Source organism: Desmodus rotundus, chromosome 13 (genome assembly GCF_022682495.2).
Source record: "Desmodus rotundus isolate HL8 chromosome 13, HLdesRot8A.1, whole genome shotgun sequence".
Taxonomy (NCBI): domain Eukaryota; kingdom Metazoa; phylum Chordata; class Mammalia; order Chiroptera; family Phyllostomidae; genus Desmodus; species Desmodus rotundus.
The window spans coordinates 40951472-40974227 of NC_071399.1; the positions used below are offsets into that span (position 1 = coordinate 40951472).

Consider the following 22756-nt stretch of genomic DNA (forward strand, 5'->3'; position numbering starts at 1 on the left):
TCACACCTGTCAGAATGGATATCAACAATAAATCAACCAACAACAAGTGCTGCTGAGCATTTGGAGAAAGGGGAACCCTCTTGCACTGTTGGCGGAAATGTAGATTGGTACAGCCACTATGGAAAGTAGTATGGAGTTACCTCAAAAAATTAAAAATTGAAATACCTTATGACCCACTAATTCCACTTCTAGGAATTTTTTCAAATAAACCTCAAACACTAATTGGAAAGAATATATGTATCACTACATTCATGGCAGCATTATTTACAATAGCCAAGATCTGGAAGCAGATCAAATGTCCATCTGTAGATGAGTGGATAAAACAACTATAGTACATTTACACAGTGGACTACTACTCAGCTATAAAAAAGAAGAAGAAGAAAAAAAAATTTTACACTTCATAACAGCATGGATGGACCTGAATATGCTAAGTAAAATAAGCTAGTTGGAAAAAGACAAATACCATATGATTTCACTCATATGTGGAATCTAATGAACAAAATGAACCAACAAGGAAAATAGAGACAGACTCACAGATAGAGAGCAGGCTGACAGCTCTGAGGCAGGTGAAGGGATGGAGTAAAAAAGAAAAAAAATAATGGACACAGACAACAGTGTAGTGATTGTGGTAGGATGGGGTGTGGGTGAACATGGAAGAGGATATAAGAGGGATAAATGGTAATGAAAAAGATACAATAAAAAATAAACTATAAAAATAATTAAAATGTAATTAACACAATTGTGTTGTTATATGGAACACTTTAGCATATTAAAGATAAGTATGCTGATTCTATGTCAGATTTCTTTATATTAATGTTATTTTCAAAGAGAAATCTTTTTTTACTAATTCTGTTTGAAGAATAGTCTAAGATTTCAGGATAAACTATTAAAAACATTTTACCATAACCATCCACTTGTCTATGTAAGTGCAATTTGGATGCACATATTAGATTTAGCCACTGTCCACAGCTCCAAATTTTAAATATTTGTATTAATCAAAAAACTATCCTTGTCTAATAAGTAAATAATATACATTTAATCCTGTGTAGTTAAATAATATTAATTAAAATTCTGATTATTTTTACTTTCTAATAAGTTAAAATTATGTATTTTATCCTATGTAGTTAAATAATATTAATAAAAGCCTGGTTATTTTTCTCTTGAAAAAAAAATTAAGCCCTCTTAGAATACGGCAAGCCTCCATGGCTGAATTCTGAACTGAGAGGCATCACCAAAGACTTTCCAAAACCTACACAAGATAAAATTTACAGAGAAACTGAAAATATTGTAGAAATGTATAATCTAGGATCACTAAATTTACATCAATTGACTCATATTGCTAGTAACAACCTCACATAGAAAATTTTGGATTAAAAAAGAGAATAGGAAGTCCCTGAGAGTGACTTGAGACCTGATTAAAATGAAAAGCAGAAAGATTTAGAAAAACTGTAAATGATGAACAAACTCATTGGGAATCTACCACCAAAATCTTTTATCTGAAAATAGGTTGCACTCTAATGCAGCTATGCTAGCAATGAAAGGATAAGTCCACTGAAGACTTCAGAGATGGACTCTTTCATACCTTAGAGAGCATTTATGAGTAGACCCTGAAGCAACTGTGATCCCAGCTCTCTCCTCACTTTTTGTAAGCAGCCTTAAGCCAAAAATAGAAAATATCATAAACAAGCGAAACCTGGATAGGAACTACCCACGGTGTCAGATCTTCAAAACCATACAATACCCTGTAAAAGAGTCTGAAACAAACACAAATTAAGACTCAGAATAAACTGACAGCCTTACAAATAAAATTAGATGCTCCCACTCCAGAAATTAAATATCAGTCTTTTGATAAGACACCTAGATATTGTAAATGGAAATGATAATAAATAAACAGTTGTTCTGAATTAGCCAAGAAAATGAAGGGAAAAAATATATAGGCAATATTCCAACAACAAATCAAAAAAACATTTGCCATTTTACCTATCAACTCAAAAGAAGCAATTGCACTAATTATTAATTATTGATACAGGCAGTACATTATTAACCTTAAATCCTGCCATTGTCACACAAGGTCTCCCTATGAGTCAGCGAAGTGCTTGCATAATGGATATCTCTAACACTCTTCACATTTCCCCTGTCCCAGCCCACAACAGTAACCTTTGTACCTTTAGTCAAGGAACATTCTTCTTCCTATGAGACATCACACCCACTGGCTTCATAAGTAAGAATCTATAGTACGAATAGACATTCCAGATCAAATGCTGTAATAATGAACTCTTCCATGAACTCCTGAGGACTCTGCTATTCTTCATGAAGAGAGAAATTATTTAGTCAGACTTATCACTACCTTTGTCACTAAATCAAGCCCAAGTTGAAGACTTCAGGAAAACCAAACTGAAGGTTTCTTGTGAGAGAAAAAATACAATTGTACTAGCAGAAGTATTGGGGTTGACTAGCTCAAGGTTCATAATGTACTATTCAAACCACTACACAAACTCGCACAATTCTCTACAATGAGAAGGTAAAGAAGGACTAAAACCCAACAACTGACAGCCTAATAAAGGTTTGTCATGCACTGCTCAGGGTCTTTCAAGGCTGAAGCCATGGTGGGAACCCTGCTGCATTTTTATTTGGAGGCTAAACTGGGGCTAATTTAACCTCATTCAGATGGTTGGCAAAAGTTTATTTCCTTGTGGCTGTATGACTGAGGGCCCCACCTTTTGCTGGCTCTTAGATGGAGATTGGAAACTTGCATCCTTTGGACACTTAGATCCTTAGAAGCTGCCTGCAACTCGTTGCCATGTGGGCTTCCTCAATATGGTTGCTTGCTTCATCAATCCAGCAGTTAGAATCTGTTCTCTTGTGTCCTAAGATTGAGTCTTATATGATGAAACAATCACAGGAGTGACACCCAATTACTTTGCCCTATAATGTAATTGAATGCAGTTCAATTCCACCACCTTTTCATATAATGTAACCTAATTAGGGGAGGTATATGCCATCACCCTTTGCCACATGCCATATGTATCACAGGTTCTACCCAAACTGAAGAAGGAGGATTAAACAAAGGGTTGGATGTCTGCCAGTTCTTCCAAAAGTTAAACATAGAGCCCTGGCCAAGTAGCTCATTTGGTTAGAGTATCATCCCAATATGCCAAGGTTGTGGGTTCACTCCCCAGTCACAGTACATACAAGAATCAACAAATGAATGCATAGATGAGTAGAGCAACAGATCAATGTTCTCTGTCTCTCTCTTTCTCTCACATTCTCTTCCCTCTCCCCCTCTCTCTCTAAAAACCAATACATAAATTTTTAAAAAGGAAATACTTATTACTTTAAAAAAGTTAAACATAGAATTATCACATGACCCAACAATTCCACTCTTGTATACAGGTATGCCTCACTGTGCTTTGCTTTACTGTGCTTCACATATGTTGTGTTTTTTACAAACTGAAGACAAGACCCTCCACCTACAAAAAGATTATGACTCACTTAATTGTGACAGTCACTTTATTTTAGTGGTCTGGAACTGAATTCACAGTATCTCTGAAGTATGCCTGTACATAACCAAGAGAACTTAAAATAGGTATTCAAACAAATACTTGCACACAAATGTTCACAGCAACACTATTCAAAACCACCAAAAACAGAAACAACTCAAATGTCTATCAACTAATAAATGGATTTTTTAAAAAGGTGGTATAGTCATACCAGTGAATATTACTCAGCCATAAAAAGAAATAAAATACTGATACATGATACAAAATAGATCCTATATTTGTTTTGTTTACTTTTAACCTTATCTAAAGTCCTTATTTTCATATACTTGCAGTTATGGAATTTCTTTTTGATTTTTTTATAGATTCAAATTCTCTGGTGAAATTCTTTATATGCTTATCTATTTTTTCCATGTTTTCCTAAAATTTCTTTAAATATTAATCATAGTTATTTTACATTCTTTATCAGCCAACTCCAGTATCTAGAGCATATGTGGATCTATTTCCATTATCTGTTTTACTTTTTCTTAGTGTTCAGTTTTGTGTTCCTTTTATTTAGGTATATCTAACAAGTGTGTACTAAATGACAAAACTGTGCATACAATGGTTATATGTGTAAAATGTATTTCCTGGAAAATTATTCATCCAACAAGTATTTGGTGAGCTCTGACTGTGTACCAGGCACCATCTGCAAGTGGTACAGTAATAACCCCTGCCAGCAAGGAGCTTACGACCCAGTGCAGGAAGCAGACATTTAACCCATCTTAAAATAGCTGAAATGCCCCATAAAATATGAGCTCCCTACTATACATCTTACCTCTATTACTTCATCTCTGACTTCTCCCTTGATCACTCCAGTCACATGATTCCTCATTATTTTTTTCAACATCAAGTACACTTCAATCTCAACATCTTTGCATTTAATTTTTTCTGCCTAATATGCTTTGTTTTTCTCCATGATAGCCACATGACTTGCCCCATCACTTGTTTAGACGGTACCCTCCAGCATTCCCTTTCCCCATTTTTTGTCTTATATTTCACCATGGCATGTAGTATAACTTTAGTTTTTGATCATTGTCTCCTTCTTCTACAGTGTAAGCTTTATGAGGACAGGACTTTCTCATCTGTTTTATTCATTACTATATCCACAGCACTTCAAACAATGTTGGACAAATAATATGCACTTTTTAAAAATTTACTGAGTAGATAAATGACTAGATGAATGAATGACTGATTTAATGGGTGAAGTACAGGGTACTGAGGGAAGATAGAACTGAGGGCCTAATCTATAACCTAGACAGTAAAGGAATGCCTCTGAGAATTTATGTTAAGCCAAGACCTAAACAACAAGTAGGAAACAATCAGGAATTAAGACAGAAGCAGAATCACCACACATATGACAAAATTAAGTACAGAAGGTTCAAGAATCTGAAGGATGTCACATATGGTTGGTGCAAAGGGTAAAATGGCACAATATCAGTTTGAAGAGAGAAATGAATTCCCATTATTTTAAAAAATATAAATGAGTAACCATTAGAGAACATTTAAACACAAGCATATGATCAAATCTAGACTTTTGAATGATATCTCAAGCTGCAGTGTCCAAAATTAATTGGACAGAACCAGAGTGGCTCTAAGGAGACCAATCAGAAGGTTGATGTCCAGAGTAGATGACGGTAACTGGAACTTGGTGTTAGCATGATGAAAGAAATAAGGAAATGGATCAGAAAGATATTTAAGTAAATTCTCCGTAGCAGTATTTATGAAGAATGACTCCCAGTTCCCAGCTTCAGAAACAGTGTGAAAAATGCCAGCACTTACACAGGCAAGAAAAAAATGAAGGATAAGAAGTTTATAGCAAGAGTCAGCAAACTTTTTCTGAATGGGCCAACTATTTCAGACTTTGTGGGCCATATAGTCTCAGTCACAATTACTCAACTGAGCCATTATAGTGGAAAAGCAGTCAGACAATATGTAAACGAATGAGCATGGTTGTGACCCAGTAAAGCTTTATTTATTTACAAACAGAGATGTGCATTGAGACAAAGTTTGCCAATCCCTGGTTAGAGGGAAAATGGTGAGTTCAGCTTTTGATTTGCTACTTTCGAGGTGCCTCAAGGAGCATCAAGTAGAGCTGTTTCAGAAGCAACTGAACATGCAATTCTGAAGTTCAGAAGAGATATGTAGAACAGATTTATAGGTTTGAGATTGGAACCCATAACAATATTTAAGATTACCCAAGGTGTTTGTACAATAAAAGAAAATGTCCTATCAGAACCCAGAATAAAACCAACTCTTAAGGAACAAAGATAGAAAGGATAATCAGCATGAAACTAAGAAGGAACATTCAAAACAAGTCAAAAAACACAAAAACAAAACTAGAACTGTGTAAAGTGCCAGAAGTTGAATATTTCAAGCAGGAAAGAGTGATAAGAGACTTAAATGCTTCAAAGAGATTGAGGTAAGACTAGAATTAAAAATTATATACTGGATTTAGTAAGAAGGAGAAGTTGCTGGTAGCCGTTGCAAGAGAAACATCAGTGGGAAGGAAGAAAGAAGCCAGACTTCAGTAAAGAGTAAGTATGGATGATGGATGAAAAAGGTAAAGGGGGAAATAAGTACAAGCTGGCAGTTACAAAAATAATCACAGGAATGTAATGTACAGCATAGGGAATACAGTCTATAATACTGTAATAGAGATGTATGGTGTCAGATGGGTACTAGACATACAAGGGTGATCAATTCATAAATTACATAAATGTCTAATCCTGTTGTATACCTGAAACTAATAATATTTTATGTCAACTGTACTTTAAAAATAAAAATATTTTTAAAAGATTAAGAAGTATAGAAATGAGAGTAAGGAGAATTCTTCTAAGACATGTGGATGTAAAAGGGAAGAGAGAAGTCAGGTGACTGCTGAAGAATGACAAGGACTTATTGTGATCTACGAAGAGAAGGAACACATATTTCTTTCCACTAAACTGGAAATACCATCATTTGAGGGGATCATGGGTATCTTGTTTATCACCATATCCTTCCCACTTAGCACAGGTATCAATACACTTGTTGAGTGACTGAGTATTTTTTATAGCAATGGTAAAGAAAGGGGGCTAAAAGACAAGGAGAGTTTCAAGATATAGAACAGAGAAAAGATAATCAGTGAAGACGGTAGCCCCTAAAGGCTACATAAATAAATACTTTCATTACCTCACCTTAGAGGAAGGTAAGCTTCCTCTAAGCTTACCTTCCTTAGCTTAGAGGAAGCTAAGTTCTTCCTCTTAGCTCAGCACAACTGGAGCTCAGCACAACTGGAGCTCAGCACAACTGGAGCTAAGAGGAAGAACTGGCCTTACAAAGACTGGGGAACACCTCTTCCTAGTACAAAAAGAGAAGGGAAAAAAATGGATGAATACAGATTAAGGTAAATATAGGTAAATACAAGCAAGAAGCTGAAAATTTTTTCTTCTTTTTTTAAAATTTTTTTTGCTTACAGCTTACATTCAATATTATTTGTATGTTTCAATGTACAGCATACAAAACTAGAAATCAGAAAAAAAAAGCTGAAAATTTTACCAACCAGGGCCCAGCTTACTAACTATCCTGCAATGCATGAAATGATCCTGTATAAGAAGAACTTCCTAGCCCCAAAAATAAAAATAAGAAACACTGAGCTGGAGAGTTCTTGTAGACTAACTCCATCACAAGGTTAAAGTCTACATAGGGACTCTCTTATAACAAGAAAAAAAATTGCGGGGGGGGATATTGGGATGGGGGTACAGGAATGGGGACAGGGAGACAGACATACACTCCAATTTCTGCATTCTGTCCTACAAGCCTTCAGCTGCAGAAGCTGCTTGTTGGTTAAGGAGTTATGTTTGGGACCTGTAGTCATTCATAGCTACACCACTTGCCACTAGAAACATGTTTACAATGTACATTTTATGCATACGGATGGAAGCTCAATAAAAAGATATACAGAACATCTTAAGTTTTAAAACATTAAATATATGCTGCTATTAAATAAAATCCAGAGACCTAACCGCACATTTTTAAATCACCAAGTTTTTTCCTGTGAAAGTATGAGCCAATATTGATCATTAAATACAATGCTTAGGGAGGGCAGAGGGAGTAGGTAGGCAAAGGTGGGGGGGATGGGCACATCTATAATAGTGTAAACAATAAAATAAAGAAAAAAGAAAACAATGCTTATGTGGCATCTTGCTCTTTTGAACTCATGACATTTCAAATAATCCAATGTAAACAACATTGATTATTTTTAACCTATACATGTATATTTTAAAAAGCAATAATTGCATTTTATCTTACACTTTTGACAAAATGTTTCACCTGAGGATATGTGCTATAAAGAGTAGAATAAAATGTTTTCTCACCTTGACAACTCCATCAAAGCCAGGAATTGTGTTAACCTTTGCTTTCTTAGCTAATAATTTGCTTTCAATCTTGTCACCCATGGCTTGAATAGCATGGGTGTCAGGTCCAATGAAAATGACATCTTCTGCTGCCTGTGGAGAAATAAATATATATATTTATAACAAAAACATTATGGCCCTTGATGTGGAGTCACAATTTTATAAAAAGAAAAACCCATATATAACCTCACTAATTACTTACATACCAAAAACAACTAGAGAGTAAGCATTTGAGCCAACACATTGAAATATATAACACTGTATTGCATATAGTAAATGTGCACAAAGACACATGAAACAAAGTTTGGGTCAAAGAAAAATAAAAGTAGCCCTGACTGGGGTAGCTCAGTGGGTTGGGCATCATGCTGCAGACGGAAAGATTGCCGGCTTGATTCTCAATCAGGTCCCTAGTTGGAGGCCTGTGAGAGGCAACCAATAGATGTTTCTCTCACACATCAATGTTTCTTTCCCTTTTTCTCCCTTTCTTCCCCTCCCTCTAAAAATAAATAAATAAAATATTTTTTAAAAGAAAAAGGAAAGTAATAAGAATAATTGCTTGACTGTTCCCCCCCTCAATGTCTCTGGTTGTATTTTGTTTGCTTTTTTCTTTTGTTGATTATGGGTGTGGACAGTGGGAAGAGGGGATTGCAGGAACTATTATAAAGGACACATGGACAAAATCGGGGGGGGATGGTGGGGGAGGGAGGTGGGTTCAGCTGGGGTAGGGGGGAGGGAAGGGGAGAAAAGGCATACAACTGTAATTGAATAACAATAAAAAATAAATTTTTTTTAAAAAAAAGAAGAATTGCTTAATATTAACAGATTTCTTTGGAAAAGCAACTTCTATGGTGTTATATTTGTATACAGTATGCTGCCACCAAATCTAAACAGTAAGTTTACCTTTTAAAATGCCTTATAAATCTTTGTTTCTCAATATTCTGCACCACAGTGCCCCATTCAACACAAATATCCATTTTTTATTGAATATAAACTCTGTGCAAGGCTCTGAGCTAAATGTAGGGGATAACATAGATGAATACCACAGGACATCATCTAATTCAAGGGATTATGAACAGATCACCAATATCTCTGAGAAATACACAAATAAAGTATAAAATGTCTATATCCTTGTGACCACAAGATAGAAGTCAATACAGTGGGAATTTACCAGGTGGAGTTGTGGTTTCAATAAAAACTGCTCTGCATAAATTACACTTAGTCCCCAGTAACAGATCCATCTCTCTGTGTTTAACTTAAAATAAAATGCTAATGAGGAAAATACTAATTAAGGATGACAAAGATAAATCATAGGTTTAGAGAAGTAAAGGAGAGGTTTGCTGAGGTAAAAGATGAGGTCATTAGGTAAAGAACTGAGGTTACATATGAAGTAAGAAAACCAGACTGTATGCTGGGCAACACCAGAGTAAGGTGCCCAACTGTTATTCTCCCATGACCTTCAGTCAGTATAAAGAACAAATAGTGTATTTTACATGCCATATTGCATCTATTGGCATTGCTGCCTGAAGGACTAGGATTGGCTTGGAAAAGGAGCTTAATTCTCCTGATGAGGTATTATCCAGAGAAGCTACTGCAATGTGTTGCTCAGATTGCTCTCTCGGCCATAATGGCTCAAGAGAATTAAATCCACCCTTAGAAGGAGGTGGAAATACAACAGGGAATCAACAAAAGAAATATACGAGGAGATAAATGTTTAGGAAATGAGATGACCACTTCAACTTTACACATGCTGAGTTGAGATGTTTGTAAGATAGTCCAGTGCCTGTCAGGAGGCAGATAGAGAGGTCTAGAGGTTATAATTCCAGTCTGACAAATGCACTTTAAAAGGCAACAAATATAGGAGGCAATTAAAAGTTCCAGATGAAATCATTTAGATAAAATGTATACAAAGCCAATGCCTTTAAACTCAGGATACATTCTTTTTCTCCTGTCCCAAAGCAAGAAAAAACAAAGAGGCATTTTTAGATTCTGAGATTAAAACATCCTTTCCTTTGTGTTACAATGGTGATAATAACCACCTTGCAAGTTTGATTGAAGGACTGAATAAAATAATAATGTAAAACACCAAGCTGAGTGCAAACAATTGTTAGTTCTTGTCCTCTGTCCTGAAGTCTTGATAAAAAGAGAACACTAGAATAATAAGACAGTGAGGTCCACAGGACCCCAAAATATATTATAGAAACCCAAATACCTACAAATGCCAGTGTCACAAATGGCAGAATACTAGATAAGAAACTTTTTAAAAAGATTTTATATATTTATTTTTGGAGAGAGGGAAAGGGAGGGAGAAAGAGAGAGAGAAACATTGATGTGTGAGAGAGACATCAACCAGTTGCCTCTTGCACACACCCGCAACTGGGGACTTGGCCTGTGACCCAGGCACGTGTTCTTACTGGGAATTGATCTGGTGAGCTTTTGGTTTGTGGGATGTTGCCTAACCCACTAAGCCACACCAGTTTGGGCAAGAAACCTTTTCAGCCATAACAAATGCCTCATCAAATGTTTCTGTAATTTTAATAGAACATTTTCTTTAAAAAAAAATCTTATGAAAAAACCCCAAAATGTAAAACATATGAAAAGTGGAGCTGCTCTGTAAGTGGGAAAGTGGTGGTAGGCCTACATCTCCACATACCCTATGTCTTCATGTGGACAAGCTAGTCATTTTAGACCATAGCAATAATCATATTCATTTCTTTTTATCCCAAACCTACTACCCACTAAACACTAACTCAAAAGAAAATAATCATGTTTAACTATCAACTGTCTTTGCATATTCTCATTTTACCTTCTAAAATGGAAGAATTTTTATTATAAATGTTATTTTAAATACAACTATGCCAGGCAGATGTAATCAAGTATTCAGAATACCTACACTGACAACAAGTTGAAGAAATAACATAAATGAGAACACCCAAAATACATTATGATTATACAGTAAAAATTCTGATTAACGAGAACCCAATGACTGGGAATTACTGATTTACCAGATTTTCCTCATGCATTCTACCTGGAAAAAAAAAATTACCTCCTAATGAAAAATTACCCAGAAATTAGCTCACATAAAGTATTTAGTGATTCTTCTTTGTCCATGCAACACAACAACAAAAAAATAGCCAGTAGTAAGCCAACTAACTACTTGAACTGATGTTTCAGTGAACTAACTTCCTATATATCTATGTTTTAGTAGTACTCCCTGGGTTAGCCTTTAAATGTAATTAAAGCAGAATTGGAAAGCAGTATCCTAGCTTCTGACTCCCATAATTCTTTGACCAAAAAAGCAAGGATGAGGTCAAAGTAAGACAGTATGGTAATTGCAAAGTGAGGGAGCATGTTTCAAAAGTCCTGAGTCCTTGACCAAATTTATTTGTATGATGTAGAACTTAAGGCCAGAATTTATCCACCCATAACTTTTTGATACTCTTCTGTTAATTCTGTATCTTCTGTCATCCATCTAATTATTCATTTCCCTTAGGCAGTAATGAGTCTTTAGGCATGCCATAATAATAAAATTTACTTTTAAAAACATGCTTTTTAGCCCTGGATGGTGTAGCTCAGTGGATTGAACATAGGCCTGCAAACTAAAGGGTCACCGGTTTGATTCCCAATCAGGGCACGTGCCTGGGTTGGGGGCTGGGTACCCAGTAGGGGGCATGCAAGAGGCAATCACACGTTGTTGATGTTTCTCTCCCTCTCTTCCCCTCTCTCTAAAATAAATAAATCTTTAAAAAATAAAAAACTCATGCTTTTCAGAAGTCGTAACTTTACCGTGAATGATAAATATAATGCCTGAATGTAGGTAACTGTCCTACAGTCATGAAAAAGTGAACATTTTTTCATAATCTATGGAAAATGATTTAATAGTGGTGCATACAGAAAAGAAATTATAAAAAGCTGAAATCATTGCTGTAGGATTTCTTTCATTTTCTAAATTCTGTGATTTTATGCTTTTTGTCTAATTTTGATAGAAAAATGGGGAAAAGGGTTGGCTTTGATCAGTATGGTAGGGAAATAATGAGATTTAATTTATAATAGTGTTTATGTTACAAATGAAGGATAGAAATAATCTTCATCTGTAAAAAATAAATGTGTCATACATATTCTTAGAAATACTGAAACAGCTAGTAAATTGCTATATTATGAACTTAAGACTTTTTTAAGTATACACTTTGGGCTTACCAAGAATTAATACTCAGAAAGCCATAAAATCAGGGTCAAAGAGGGGAGACATAGCCTTAGAAAACCCGCTGAACTGCCCAGAGGACCCAGATTATGAACTTTAATGTATTCCATGCTAAAAGAAAAAAGGGCTTCTGGTAGAAAAGGTCAGTTCAAGACCTGGTAGTACAGCATGTGACATTAAAAACCTGAGTCTGAGAGAGAGCTTTCAAAACAGTTATCTCAAAAGCACGGAGTTGCAGATAGAAAGGGCTATCCACTGAATATGGTGATAATAATATGAACATCAAAAAAGAACAATAAAGAGATCACAAGATTAATTCATCTTTTCAAGACCTCAGAATACATCTTTTCCTGCTATCTCTATCTCTATAGAACTTCTTGGACATGTAAGACTGATTTTAAAACATATATACCTCTTTTAGGAGTTCCAGCCAAGATAGAGGTAGAAACCCTTCACTTCCTCGCACAATCAAAAGGAAGATAACAACCAACCTAAATCAATAAACAACTGGAAGTGCCAGAAAAGCAAACTGCATGGAACTCCGACAACCAAGGAACTAAAGAAAAAAATCAGCCAGAACAACCAGACCTACCAGTAAGGCAGAGGACCACACCAGCCAGGCTGGCTCAGAAAAACCTAGGTAAAGTGGCCGACAGGTCAGGCGGGGCTGACTTAAGGGGAAAGTGAGACTCAGAGTCGACAGTGGACTATAGCAGTAGCCACAGTGGGAGAAAACTCCCAGTCTCACACAAGAGTCTGTTGGAAAGTGCACTAGAGACAAGCAGGTGAGCTACACTGTTCCCTCTCTGGTCCCTCCCCCACAGGCACTGCCTGCAGCAGTGCACCAAAGAGGGTTGCCCCACCTGGGTGATTACCTAAGGTCCCGCCCCCTGACAACTTATCAGCTGTGCAGAAACAAAGAAATGTGGCCCAAATGAAAGAAGAGAGAAAAACCTCAGAAAGAGAACTAAGCGTTGAGGAGATAGCCAACCTATCTGACGTGGAATTCAAAACACTGGTAATCAAAATGCTCACAGATCTGATTGAGCTTTGTCAAAAAATGAAAAATCAAATGAAAGATATCAAAAATGAAATTAAGCAAAATATTCAGGGAACCAAGGGTGACAGGAAGGAAACCAGGACTCAAAGCAACGATTTGGAAAAAAGGAAAAAATAAACATCCAAATGGAACAGAATGAAGAAACAAGAATTTTAAAAAGTAAAGACAGTCTTACAAACCTCTGGGACAACCCGAAACATTCCAATATCCAAATCATATGGGTACCAGAAGGAGAAGAACAGCAGCAAGAAATTGAAAACTTATTTGAACAAATAATGAAGGAAAATTTCCCCAATCTGGCAAAGGAAATAGACTTCCAGGAAGTTCAGAAAGCTCAGAGAGTCCCAAAAAAGTTGGACCCGAGAGGAACACAGTAAGGCACATCATCATTAAGTTACCCAAGATTAAAGATAAAGAGAAAATCCTAAAAGAAGCAAGAGGAAAAGAGAGAGTTACCTACAAAGGAGTACCCATAAGACTATCAGCTCATTTCTCAAAAGAAACCTTACAGGCAAGAAGGGGCTGGAAAGAAGTATTCCAAGTCATGAAAGGCAAGGACCTACATCCAAGATGACTCTATCCCTCGAAGCTTTCATTTAGAATGGAAGGGCAGATAGAGTGCTTCTCAGATAAGGTCAAGTTCAAGGACTTCATCATCACCAAGCCATTATTATATGAAATGGTAAAGGGACTTATCTAAGAAAAAAAAGATGATCAAAAATATGAACACTAAATGACAACAAACTCACAACTATCAAAAAATTAACCTAAAAGAAAATAAAAGCAACAAAAACAAAAACTAACCAAACAACTAGAACAGGAACAGAATCTGAAAAATGAACATCACATGGAGGGCTTTCAGTGGAAAGTGGGGAGGGAGGAATAAGGGGGAAAGGTACAGGGAAGAAGAAACATAATTAGTAGGCATAAAATAGATGGAGAGAAATAAAAAAAAATGGTATAGGAAAGAAAGTACTCAAAGAACTTATGTGTACAATTCATGGACATGAACTAAGGTGGGGATAATTCTGGAGGGTTGCAGGGGCAGGCGGAGAGGGGATAAAGTGGGAAAAATTGGGAAAACTGAAATAGCATAATCAATAAAAAATACTTAAAAATATATACATCTTTTAAAAGCAACATAGAGGAAAACTAATTTCACATATAAAGCTAAGCAAAATAAAAGTATCAAGATAAAATGTCACACAATATTTTTATAAGAAAAAAAATAAGGACTAAAATAACATCCATGGAGGAAAAAAAAGCACAAGAAAAAGACATGCGGCTTCCGGCCAAGATGGAGGCGTAGGTAGACACACTGTGCCTCCTCCCACAAACAAAAGAAGGACAACAACAACTTAAAAACAAAAAACAACCAGAACTGACAGAAAATCGAACTGTATGGAGTCCAACAACCAAGGAGATAAAGAAGAACCATTCACCCAGACCGGTAGGAGGGGCGGACACAGGCAGCCAGGGTAGAGAGGACTTGCGGCAAGGTGGCAGCTGGCGGACCCAGCGAGGTGGCAGATTGTGGAACAGTGCAAGCCAGGCTGCAGCTGGCAGACCCCACAAGGTGGTGGCTGGCAGACCCTGCGGCCCCACATTCACCCATAGATAAACCAGGAGGAACATAGGGGGAGGGAAACAGACCGCGCAACCCAGGGCTCCAGTGTGGGGAAGTACAGCCTCAAACCACTGATTGAAAACACCCGTGGGGGTTGAGGTGGCAACAGGAGGAACTCCCAGCCTCACAAGAGAGTTCGTTGGAGAGACCCACAGGGGCCTAGAGCGTGCACAAGCTCACCCAGTAGGGAATCAGCACCAGAGGGGCCCAATTTGATTGTGGGTAGTAGAGGGAGTGACTGAAATCCGGCAAAGAGTGCAGCAGGCGCCTTGGCTCCCTCTCGGCCCCTCCCCCACATACAGCATCACAGTGCAGCTACCAGCATTACCCCGCCCTGGTGAACACTTAAGGCTCTGCCCCTTTATGTAACAGGCACGCCAAGACAAAAAAAAAAAATGGCCCAAATGAAAGAACAGATCGAAGCTGCAGAAAAAATACAACTAAGCAACGGAAAGATAGCCAACCTATCAGATGCATAGTTCAAAACACTGGCAATCAGGAAGCTCACAGAATTGGTTGAATTTGGTCACAAATTAGATGAAAAAATGAAGGCTATACTAAAAGAAACAAAGGAAAATGTACAGGGAACCAATAGTGATGGGAAGGAAACTGGGACTCAAACTGGACCAGAAGGAAGGAAGGAAGAAACATCCAACCAGAAAAGAATGAAGAAACAAGAATTCAAAAAATGAGGAGAGGCTTAGGAACCTCCAGGACATCTTTAAACGTTCCAACATCCGAATTATAGGGTGCCAGAGGAGAAGAGGAAGAACAAAAAATTAAACACTTACTTGAACAAATAACGAAGGAGAACTTCCCTAATCTGGCAAAGGAAATAGACTTCCAGGAAGTCCAGGAAGCTCAGAGAGTCCCAAAGAAGCTGGACCCAAGGAGGAACACACCAATCTTAGAAGCAGCAAGAGAAAAGGACACAGTTACCTACAAAGGAGTTCCCATTAGACTGTCAGCTGGTTCTCAAAAGAGACCTTACAGGCAAGAAGGGGCTGGCAAGAAGTATTCCAAGACATGAAAGGCAAGGACCTACATCCAAGATGACTTTATCCAGCAAAGCTATCATTTAGAATGGAAGGGCAGATAAAGTGCTTCTCAGATAAGGTCAAGTTAAAGGAGTTCATCATCAGCAAGCCCTTATTATATGAAATGTTAAAGGGATTTATCTAAGAAAAGAAAGATAAAAAATATGAATGGTAAAAATGACAGCAAACTCCCAGTTATTAACAACCACACCTAAAACAAAAACAAAAGCAAACTAAGCCAACAACTAGAACAGGGACAGAACCACAGAAATGGAGATCACATGGAGGGTTATCAACAGGGGAGTAGGAGGGGGAGGGGGGGAAGGTACAGAGAATAAGTAGTATAAATGGTAGGTAGAAAGTAGACAGGAGGAGGGTAAGAATAGTATAGATAATGTAGAAGCCTAAGAATTTATATGCATGACCCATGGACATGAACTATAGGGGGGGAATGTGGGAGGGAGGGGGTGGGCAGGAGGAGTGGAGTGAAGGGGGGGAAATGGGACAACTGTAATAGCATAATCAATAAGTATATTTAAAGAAAACAGAAGCATGGGGGAGGGAGGTGGGTTCAGCTGGGATGGGGTGGAGGGATGGGGAGAAAAGGCATACAACTGTCATTGAATAGCAATAAATTTTTTTTAAAAAACCCAGAAGCAAAAAGTACTAAAAATATTTCAAGAACACTGTCTTAAAATTGAAAATACATATCTAAAAAGTACACTACAGTATACCTAAGAAATTCAACCCAGAATGACCAACACCATGATACATTCTAGCAATATTATTTAAGAAAAAGGGGGGAGCAAGAATATATGACATACACAAAAGAGAACTTTAAATTATCACCAGACTTTGACAGCAATAATTTATGCCAAAAGAACATTGAGTAATGTACTCCATTGATTAAGACATTTAAGAAAAGAAAATACGAAGCAAAGATTTTAAATCCAATAGAACTGATTTCCAAGCCAGAGAAAACCAGAGAAAACACAAGAAGCAAACTCGTGACTTCTTACTGAGGAATCTAATAGAACAGGTTTGCAAACTACATTCTGTAGGACATATCTACCTGCTACCTGTTTCTGTATAGTCTACAATCTAAGAATGAATTTTACATTTTTAATTGTTGGGGAAAAAATCCTTTAAGAATACTATATCATGATATGTAAAAATTATATAAAACTGAAAAAACAGTTTTATTAAGGGACAGTCATGCTCATTAACTTACATGTTGTTTGACTGCTTTCTTACTACCAGGCTAGGATTGCGTACTTAACAAGAGATCATATGGGCTACAAAGCCAAAAATATTTGCTTTGTGGACTTTTACAGAAAAAGTTTGTCCACTCCTATACCACAGGATGAGCTTCAGGAAACCAAAATGACTAAAGAGATCAACAGAAAGGGTCTGTAGTTTCTTGTAGAACTAAAAATAAATGAAGGATAAGGAGAAAATATCATACATAACAGCTATATTTTCTGACAATATAGATATAGTACAACTATTTCTAAGTGAAGAAAAGAAATGATGTGTAAAACTTTAATATTTTCAGTAATCATATTGGTATTTATATTGTTATTATGAGGTTGCTGTGTGTGTAGTATGGACTAGGCAAGTAGTGACGAGTCAGTATTCTAAATATGGAAGAATGAAGATACAGAGATAACAAAAAAAGAGGTTAAGTAAAAGTTCTGCCATCTCATATTTTTATTTAAAGTATCACTGTGAACACAGAAGTTATTTTTATCTCACATAAAATAGACTATATTTAATTATATTTTGTATTAAATTATATGCTACATATTAGAAAAATGTTTTTTATTAATGTAGCATGTTTATTATATATTAAATTTTTATTATATATTTTATTTGGGGTTGATATTAGCATTACACCAAATACACACATTTTTAATATATTGACATTACATGTTGTTAATATAACATAGCTAATACAACACACATTATAATTAATAAACATATGTAACATAAAACATTTTTAAAAACCTGTTAATCCACATATTTTATTTCCTAGCCCCACAAACTAGGAAGACCTAGAAACGATGACCACCAGTAGCAGTGACCATGCCTGGCACCCTGACCGTGGTCTCTCAATACCATTAAAAGAAATCACCATATCTTGAAAAGATAGCTGATTAAAGGCCTGAAGCAGGAAATGTAAAACTGAGTCTAGAATAACTTGTCAGACCAGGAAGCAAAGAAACTATAAAAGATTATGAGGGTCAGGTCAAAAAGACTATGAGCCAATATAGGTCCCAGTGGCCAAAGAGGGACAACTTCAGCAAATTATTAATGAATTAATAATTTTAACAACTGTAAGCCTACAAACTAGGTTTAAATCTATGTCTTCATAATATTTTTTTTTAAAAACTAGTTAACTCTAAACTAGTTAACTCTATATTAGTTCCTGTAGAGTTAACTAGTTTTTTAAAAAAATATTATGAAGACATAGATTTAAACCTAGTTTGTAGGCCACATGGACAAAATCAAGGGGAAGGGTGGAGGTGGGGGAGGGAGGGGGGTTTGGCTGGGGTGGGGTGGAGGGATGGGGAGAAAAGGCACACAATTGTAATTGAATAACAATAAAAAATTAAAATTTAAAAAAAAGGAAGAAAAAATGGGACAACTGTAATAGCATAATCAATAAAATATACTTAAGGAAAAAAAAAACTAGTTAACTCAAAAACTAGTAAATAAAGGTAAAGAAGTATGTGTTTATCTTTCTCTTTCTAAATGAATTGTATCACAAGGAAACCAAACAAATATATTCCAAGTAATGAAAAAGACTTCAGGATTAAAATGTCATCATTTTGCAATCCAATGATGTTCTAGATATAGGCAATAAGGATCAAAAGCTGCTTAGATCTTACCAAGCTCTAACAAAATATTACATGCCTCCTATATAAGGTCTAGGCCAAAGGGATCAGAACCTGAGTCTGATCCCATCTCTGAACCCAGGTACGAATTTATAGGAAATGCCAAGAATGGAAGAAAAACACTGAGTTGCATCATGATTATAAAGTCAGCTAAGTCAAGATTGAGAAAAACTATAGGTCAAATGGCCCAAGGTTCTTCAACAGATAAACTGTAAGAAAAGGAAGGTATGTGAGAACATATGGATTAAGAGAAATTTCGAAGACATACCAAGTTGAAAATAAAACAAATGGACAAGACAAATCATAATGTCCAGGCATACATATTTGGGCAATAAAATTTTTAAATGCAAGAAAATAATTACTATAAAAGTCAAAATTGTGGGTACCTATAGAGATCAAAGGTTAGGATTGAACTGGGTCACAGAGAAGACCACCTAGGATTCAGGGCAAATGTCCAATATCTGCATGTATGTAATGATTACAAGATCATTTGTGTTAAGTAAGCCACACATTTGTTTGGTATTCTTTTCCTATAACTGTCTTTTATCTTCCAATAAAAAAAATTTAAAACAATTTCAGAGAGCCAGCAGCTTTTGGAATGAAGCCAACACCTGGACCAGTAGCAGCTACAGCAGCACCCACAGCCCGTACGGTGTTTCTCAAACTAGTTTGCCTTTTGGGCTTTTTAAAAAAAAAAAAAAAAAAACAATGAAATGAAATGAAATGAAATCATGCGTTCTCATGTTTGACTGGGATGCTTCAGTAGACCATTATTTTGTACAAAGGGCAGCGTGGTGAAATGGTAACAATTACTGCCACTATAGGTTAAGGTGGAAACCATAAAGAGCAAAAACATCAGCTTCACTGGGTTGGAGGTGGAGTGCCAGGACAGGATCTGGACTCTATAGCATCACGACTTTCAAAATACTAAAATTTTGCTCTTTGTATGAGGGGAAGAAGAGATCATGAGGATAGTGGCAGAAGGGTTGATCAGGGATTCCCATCTTACTAACATTTGCAAAGAAAAAGGATCTTCCTGATACCACGAGCACTGCTGAAATCACAGAACTGGGAGTGCATTCTCTGAGCAATAGAAACCAGGCAATGGGGTCACCTATACCAGCAGTGAAGGAGGGCTGTATAAAGGACAGGCTTGCTGTCCAATTCACGATGAAACCAGAAGTCAATGTAGAGAACTCACCCTCCACCTACTTCCTCCTCTCCCTCTCACTTCTTCATTTATCTCACCAGTGGAAAATTGTGCTCACTATGTTTCTGGTCACAGTGTATTACACTATGTTGTAAACGTGGCAGACCCAACTTGCAAACAGATTTCCTATTCAATGTAAATAATTTAGTTTCCAAGGAAGCCATTTCTAATACTTCTATGCAACAGCACTCAGGCTTTTTTTTTTTTAAGTTAAAAACAAATAAACCACTCAGTTTTGTATGAGGAAGAAATTTTAAGCAAGGTGGCACTTACACTCCAAAGACTTACTGTGCAAGAAGGTAAGGTTCCTCCTGTCAGCTTCTGAAATACTTTTTGAAACCTATTTTGGTAGTTAGTTTTAATCAGCACTCAGTGTACTTCTCACAATAATCACTAAAAATAAAGGATGAAGAATATCTGGCCTTCTGAGCAAGTTGGTGGCATTGGTAAACACCACATACTCCCATGACCACATCAAAATTACCACCAAACTACTTAACAACCCTCATACAGAACCACTTGAAATCTGGCTGAGTGTAAGTCCTACAACTAGGGTATTAAGGAAGAAGCCACATCAAGACTGGTAGGAAGGGCAGAAAGGCATTGGTCCCATACCTACATGTGGCAGATCAAAATTTAGAGGGATACCGAAACGTGCAGGGGAATCCCTGAGGAGGGATTCCAGCCCCACACCAGGTCCCCCCGCCAAGGGTTCCAGTGTCAAGAAAAGAAGTCCCCATTACTTCTGGCTATAAAAACCAGAGGGGGTTGTAGCTGACTGAGAGGAAGGGCTTCTGCAGTTTCAAGCAATTCCTCTTAAAAGGGCATGCAAATGTACTTACATGGACCCACTCTCTCAGCTCCAGTGCTGGGACAGCAGCTTGAAAGGCACCAAAGACATACAGGGTAGAACTAAATTATTTGGCATTAGAGCAAGAGCTTGGGGGTGGGGGTCAGCTTTCTCCCAGACAGAACTGCTGGCAGAGGCCCTTGTTTTGTTGATGAGCCCTCCCCGCACAAAGCAGGCAGATGGGAATCACATCTGAGACTCCATCCATCTGCCTAGTTCACACTGTCTGCCCTGCCCTGGTGATTCCCTGAAGCCCTACTACACCCAAATTTCAGGCCCAGCCAAGCTATTTCCAGTGGCTTTTCCATACAAATAGCCTGTCTTGGCTCATGCTTCATATTTCCCTAAAATCTTTAGACAAGCAGCATTTAGCCTAAGCATGCCCTGGACCTCTCCCTATGTGGCTCCAGGCCTGGCACTAGCATCAGCCAGCCTTGGTTCACCGCTTGGTCTCATCTAGGCACCCTCAAGCCCAGCACCAGTAGCAGCCAGCTGCAGATCACTTTGTAGATCCTACTGGGTGGACCCAGGAAGAATACAGGCAGTAGCTGACCTTGGCCTGCACCTCACTAGAGGTCCAAGAGCCAGCACACCCAGTAGACATCTTCAGACCATATCAAAGCATCACAACCCAACCACCTCCACAAGTGACACACTAAAGGGGAGGACTCAGTGGGCACTAGAGCCCCAATGAAGTCCCGCATTTTGCCGTGTATAATGCTCACTTTTTTGCCTAAATTTTTGAAGGAAAAATAAGAGTATGCATTATACCTTAGTACCTGAAATACCTTGTGTCTGTTCTTGTTTTTTAACAATTACATATTACATAAAATTTCTTAATCCAGAATATGTTAAAAAAAATAAATGCTAAAATTCCTTTATAATGTAAAACACAAGTATCTAAATATAAATGAATAAAAAAATGAACTAAAAGTTAAAACAAAAGTTTTTTTCCTAAAAGTTTGGGCCAAAAATGTGGATGCGCATTATACATGGCAAAATACATTAAGTCCTGTTCTATGGGGTGGGCCCTGCTGATTCTTCATGGTGATCAGAGGTCAACAGTCAGTGGTCAAAGCTAGTCCTTGTAGTTGATAGGCCTGGGGGTAAATCCCTCCCATTGACCTGCCAAAAGAAATCAAGGCTCAACTAAAATAGGACACTGCACACAGCCCATACCAAGGATGCACCTCAAGTGCCCAGCTTGGGGGATTGAGGAAGCTGTATCATGGGACCCTATAAGACACCTACATTAGGCCACTCTGCCAAGCCCAGAAGCTCTACCTAATACATAGAAACAAACACAGAGAGGTTGCCAAAATGAAGAGACAAAGAAACATGACCCAAATGAAAGAACAGATCAAAACTCCAGAAAAAGAACTAAACAAAATGGAGATAAGCAATCTATTAAATGTAGAGTTCAAAACAGTAGTTATAAGGATGCTCAACTTAGTGAACTTAGTGAATACATCAACAGCATCAAAAATGACCAGTCAGAAACGAAGGATGCACTAACTGAAATGAAGAACAATTTACAGAGAATCAAGAGTAGAATAGATGAAACCAAGAATCAAATCACTGATTTGGAATATAAGGAAGCAAAAAACACCCAATCAGAACAGGAAGAAAAAGGAATTTTAAAAAAAGAGGATAGTGTAAGGAGCCTCCAGAACAGCTTCATGTGTACTAACATTTGCATCATGGGGGTGCCGAAAAGAAAAGAGAAAGAGAAAGAATTTGGAAAAATAATGGCAGAAAACTTCCCTAACTTGGTGAAGGAAATGGACATACAAGTCTAAGAAGCACACAGACTCCCAAGCAAGATGAACCCAAAGAGGCCCACACCAAGACACATCTTAATTAAAATGGCAAAGGTTAAATACAAAGAGAAAATCTTAAAAGCAATGAGAAAAAAATCAGTTAGTTACCCACAAGGACGTTCCCAAA

The 22756-nt window shown here is 37.2% G+C and overlaps 1 protein-coding gene across 2 annotated transcripts in view; it reads right to left on the reverse strand.

The window, feature by feature from the left end:
• PCCA (propionyl-CoA carboxylase subunit alpha) overlaps window positions 1–22756 on the reverse strand; it is a 473714-nt gene that overhangs the window by 350804 nt on the left and 100154 nt on the right. For both annotated transcript variants that reach the window (XM_024578839.4, XM_024578842.3), the window contains exon 7: window positions 7892–8023. In XM_024578839.4, coding sequence (XP_024434607.2) covers window positions 7892–8023 — 132 coding nt within the window. The remainder of the gene's footprint in view (window positions 1–7891; window positions 8024–22756) is intronic.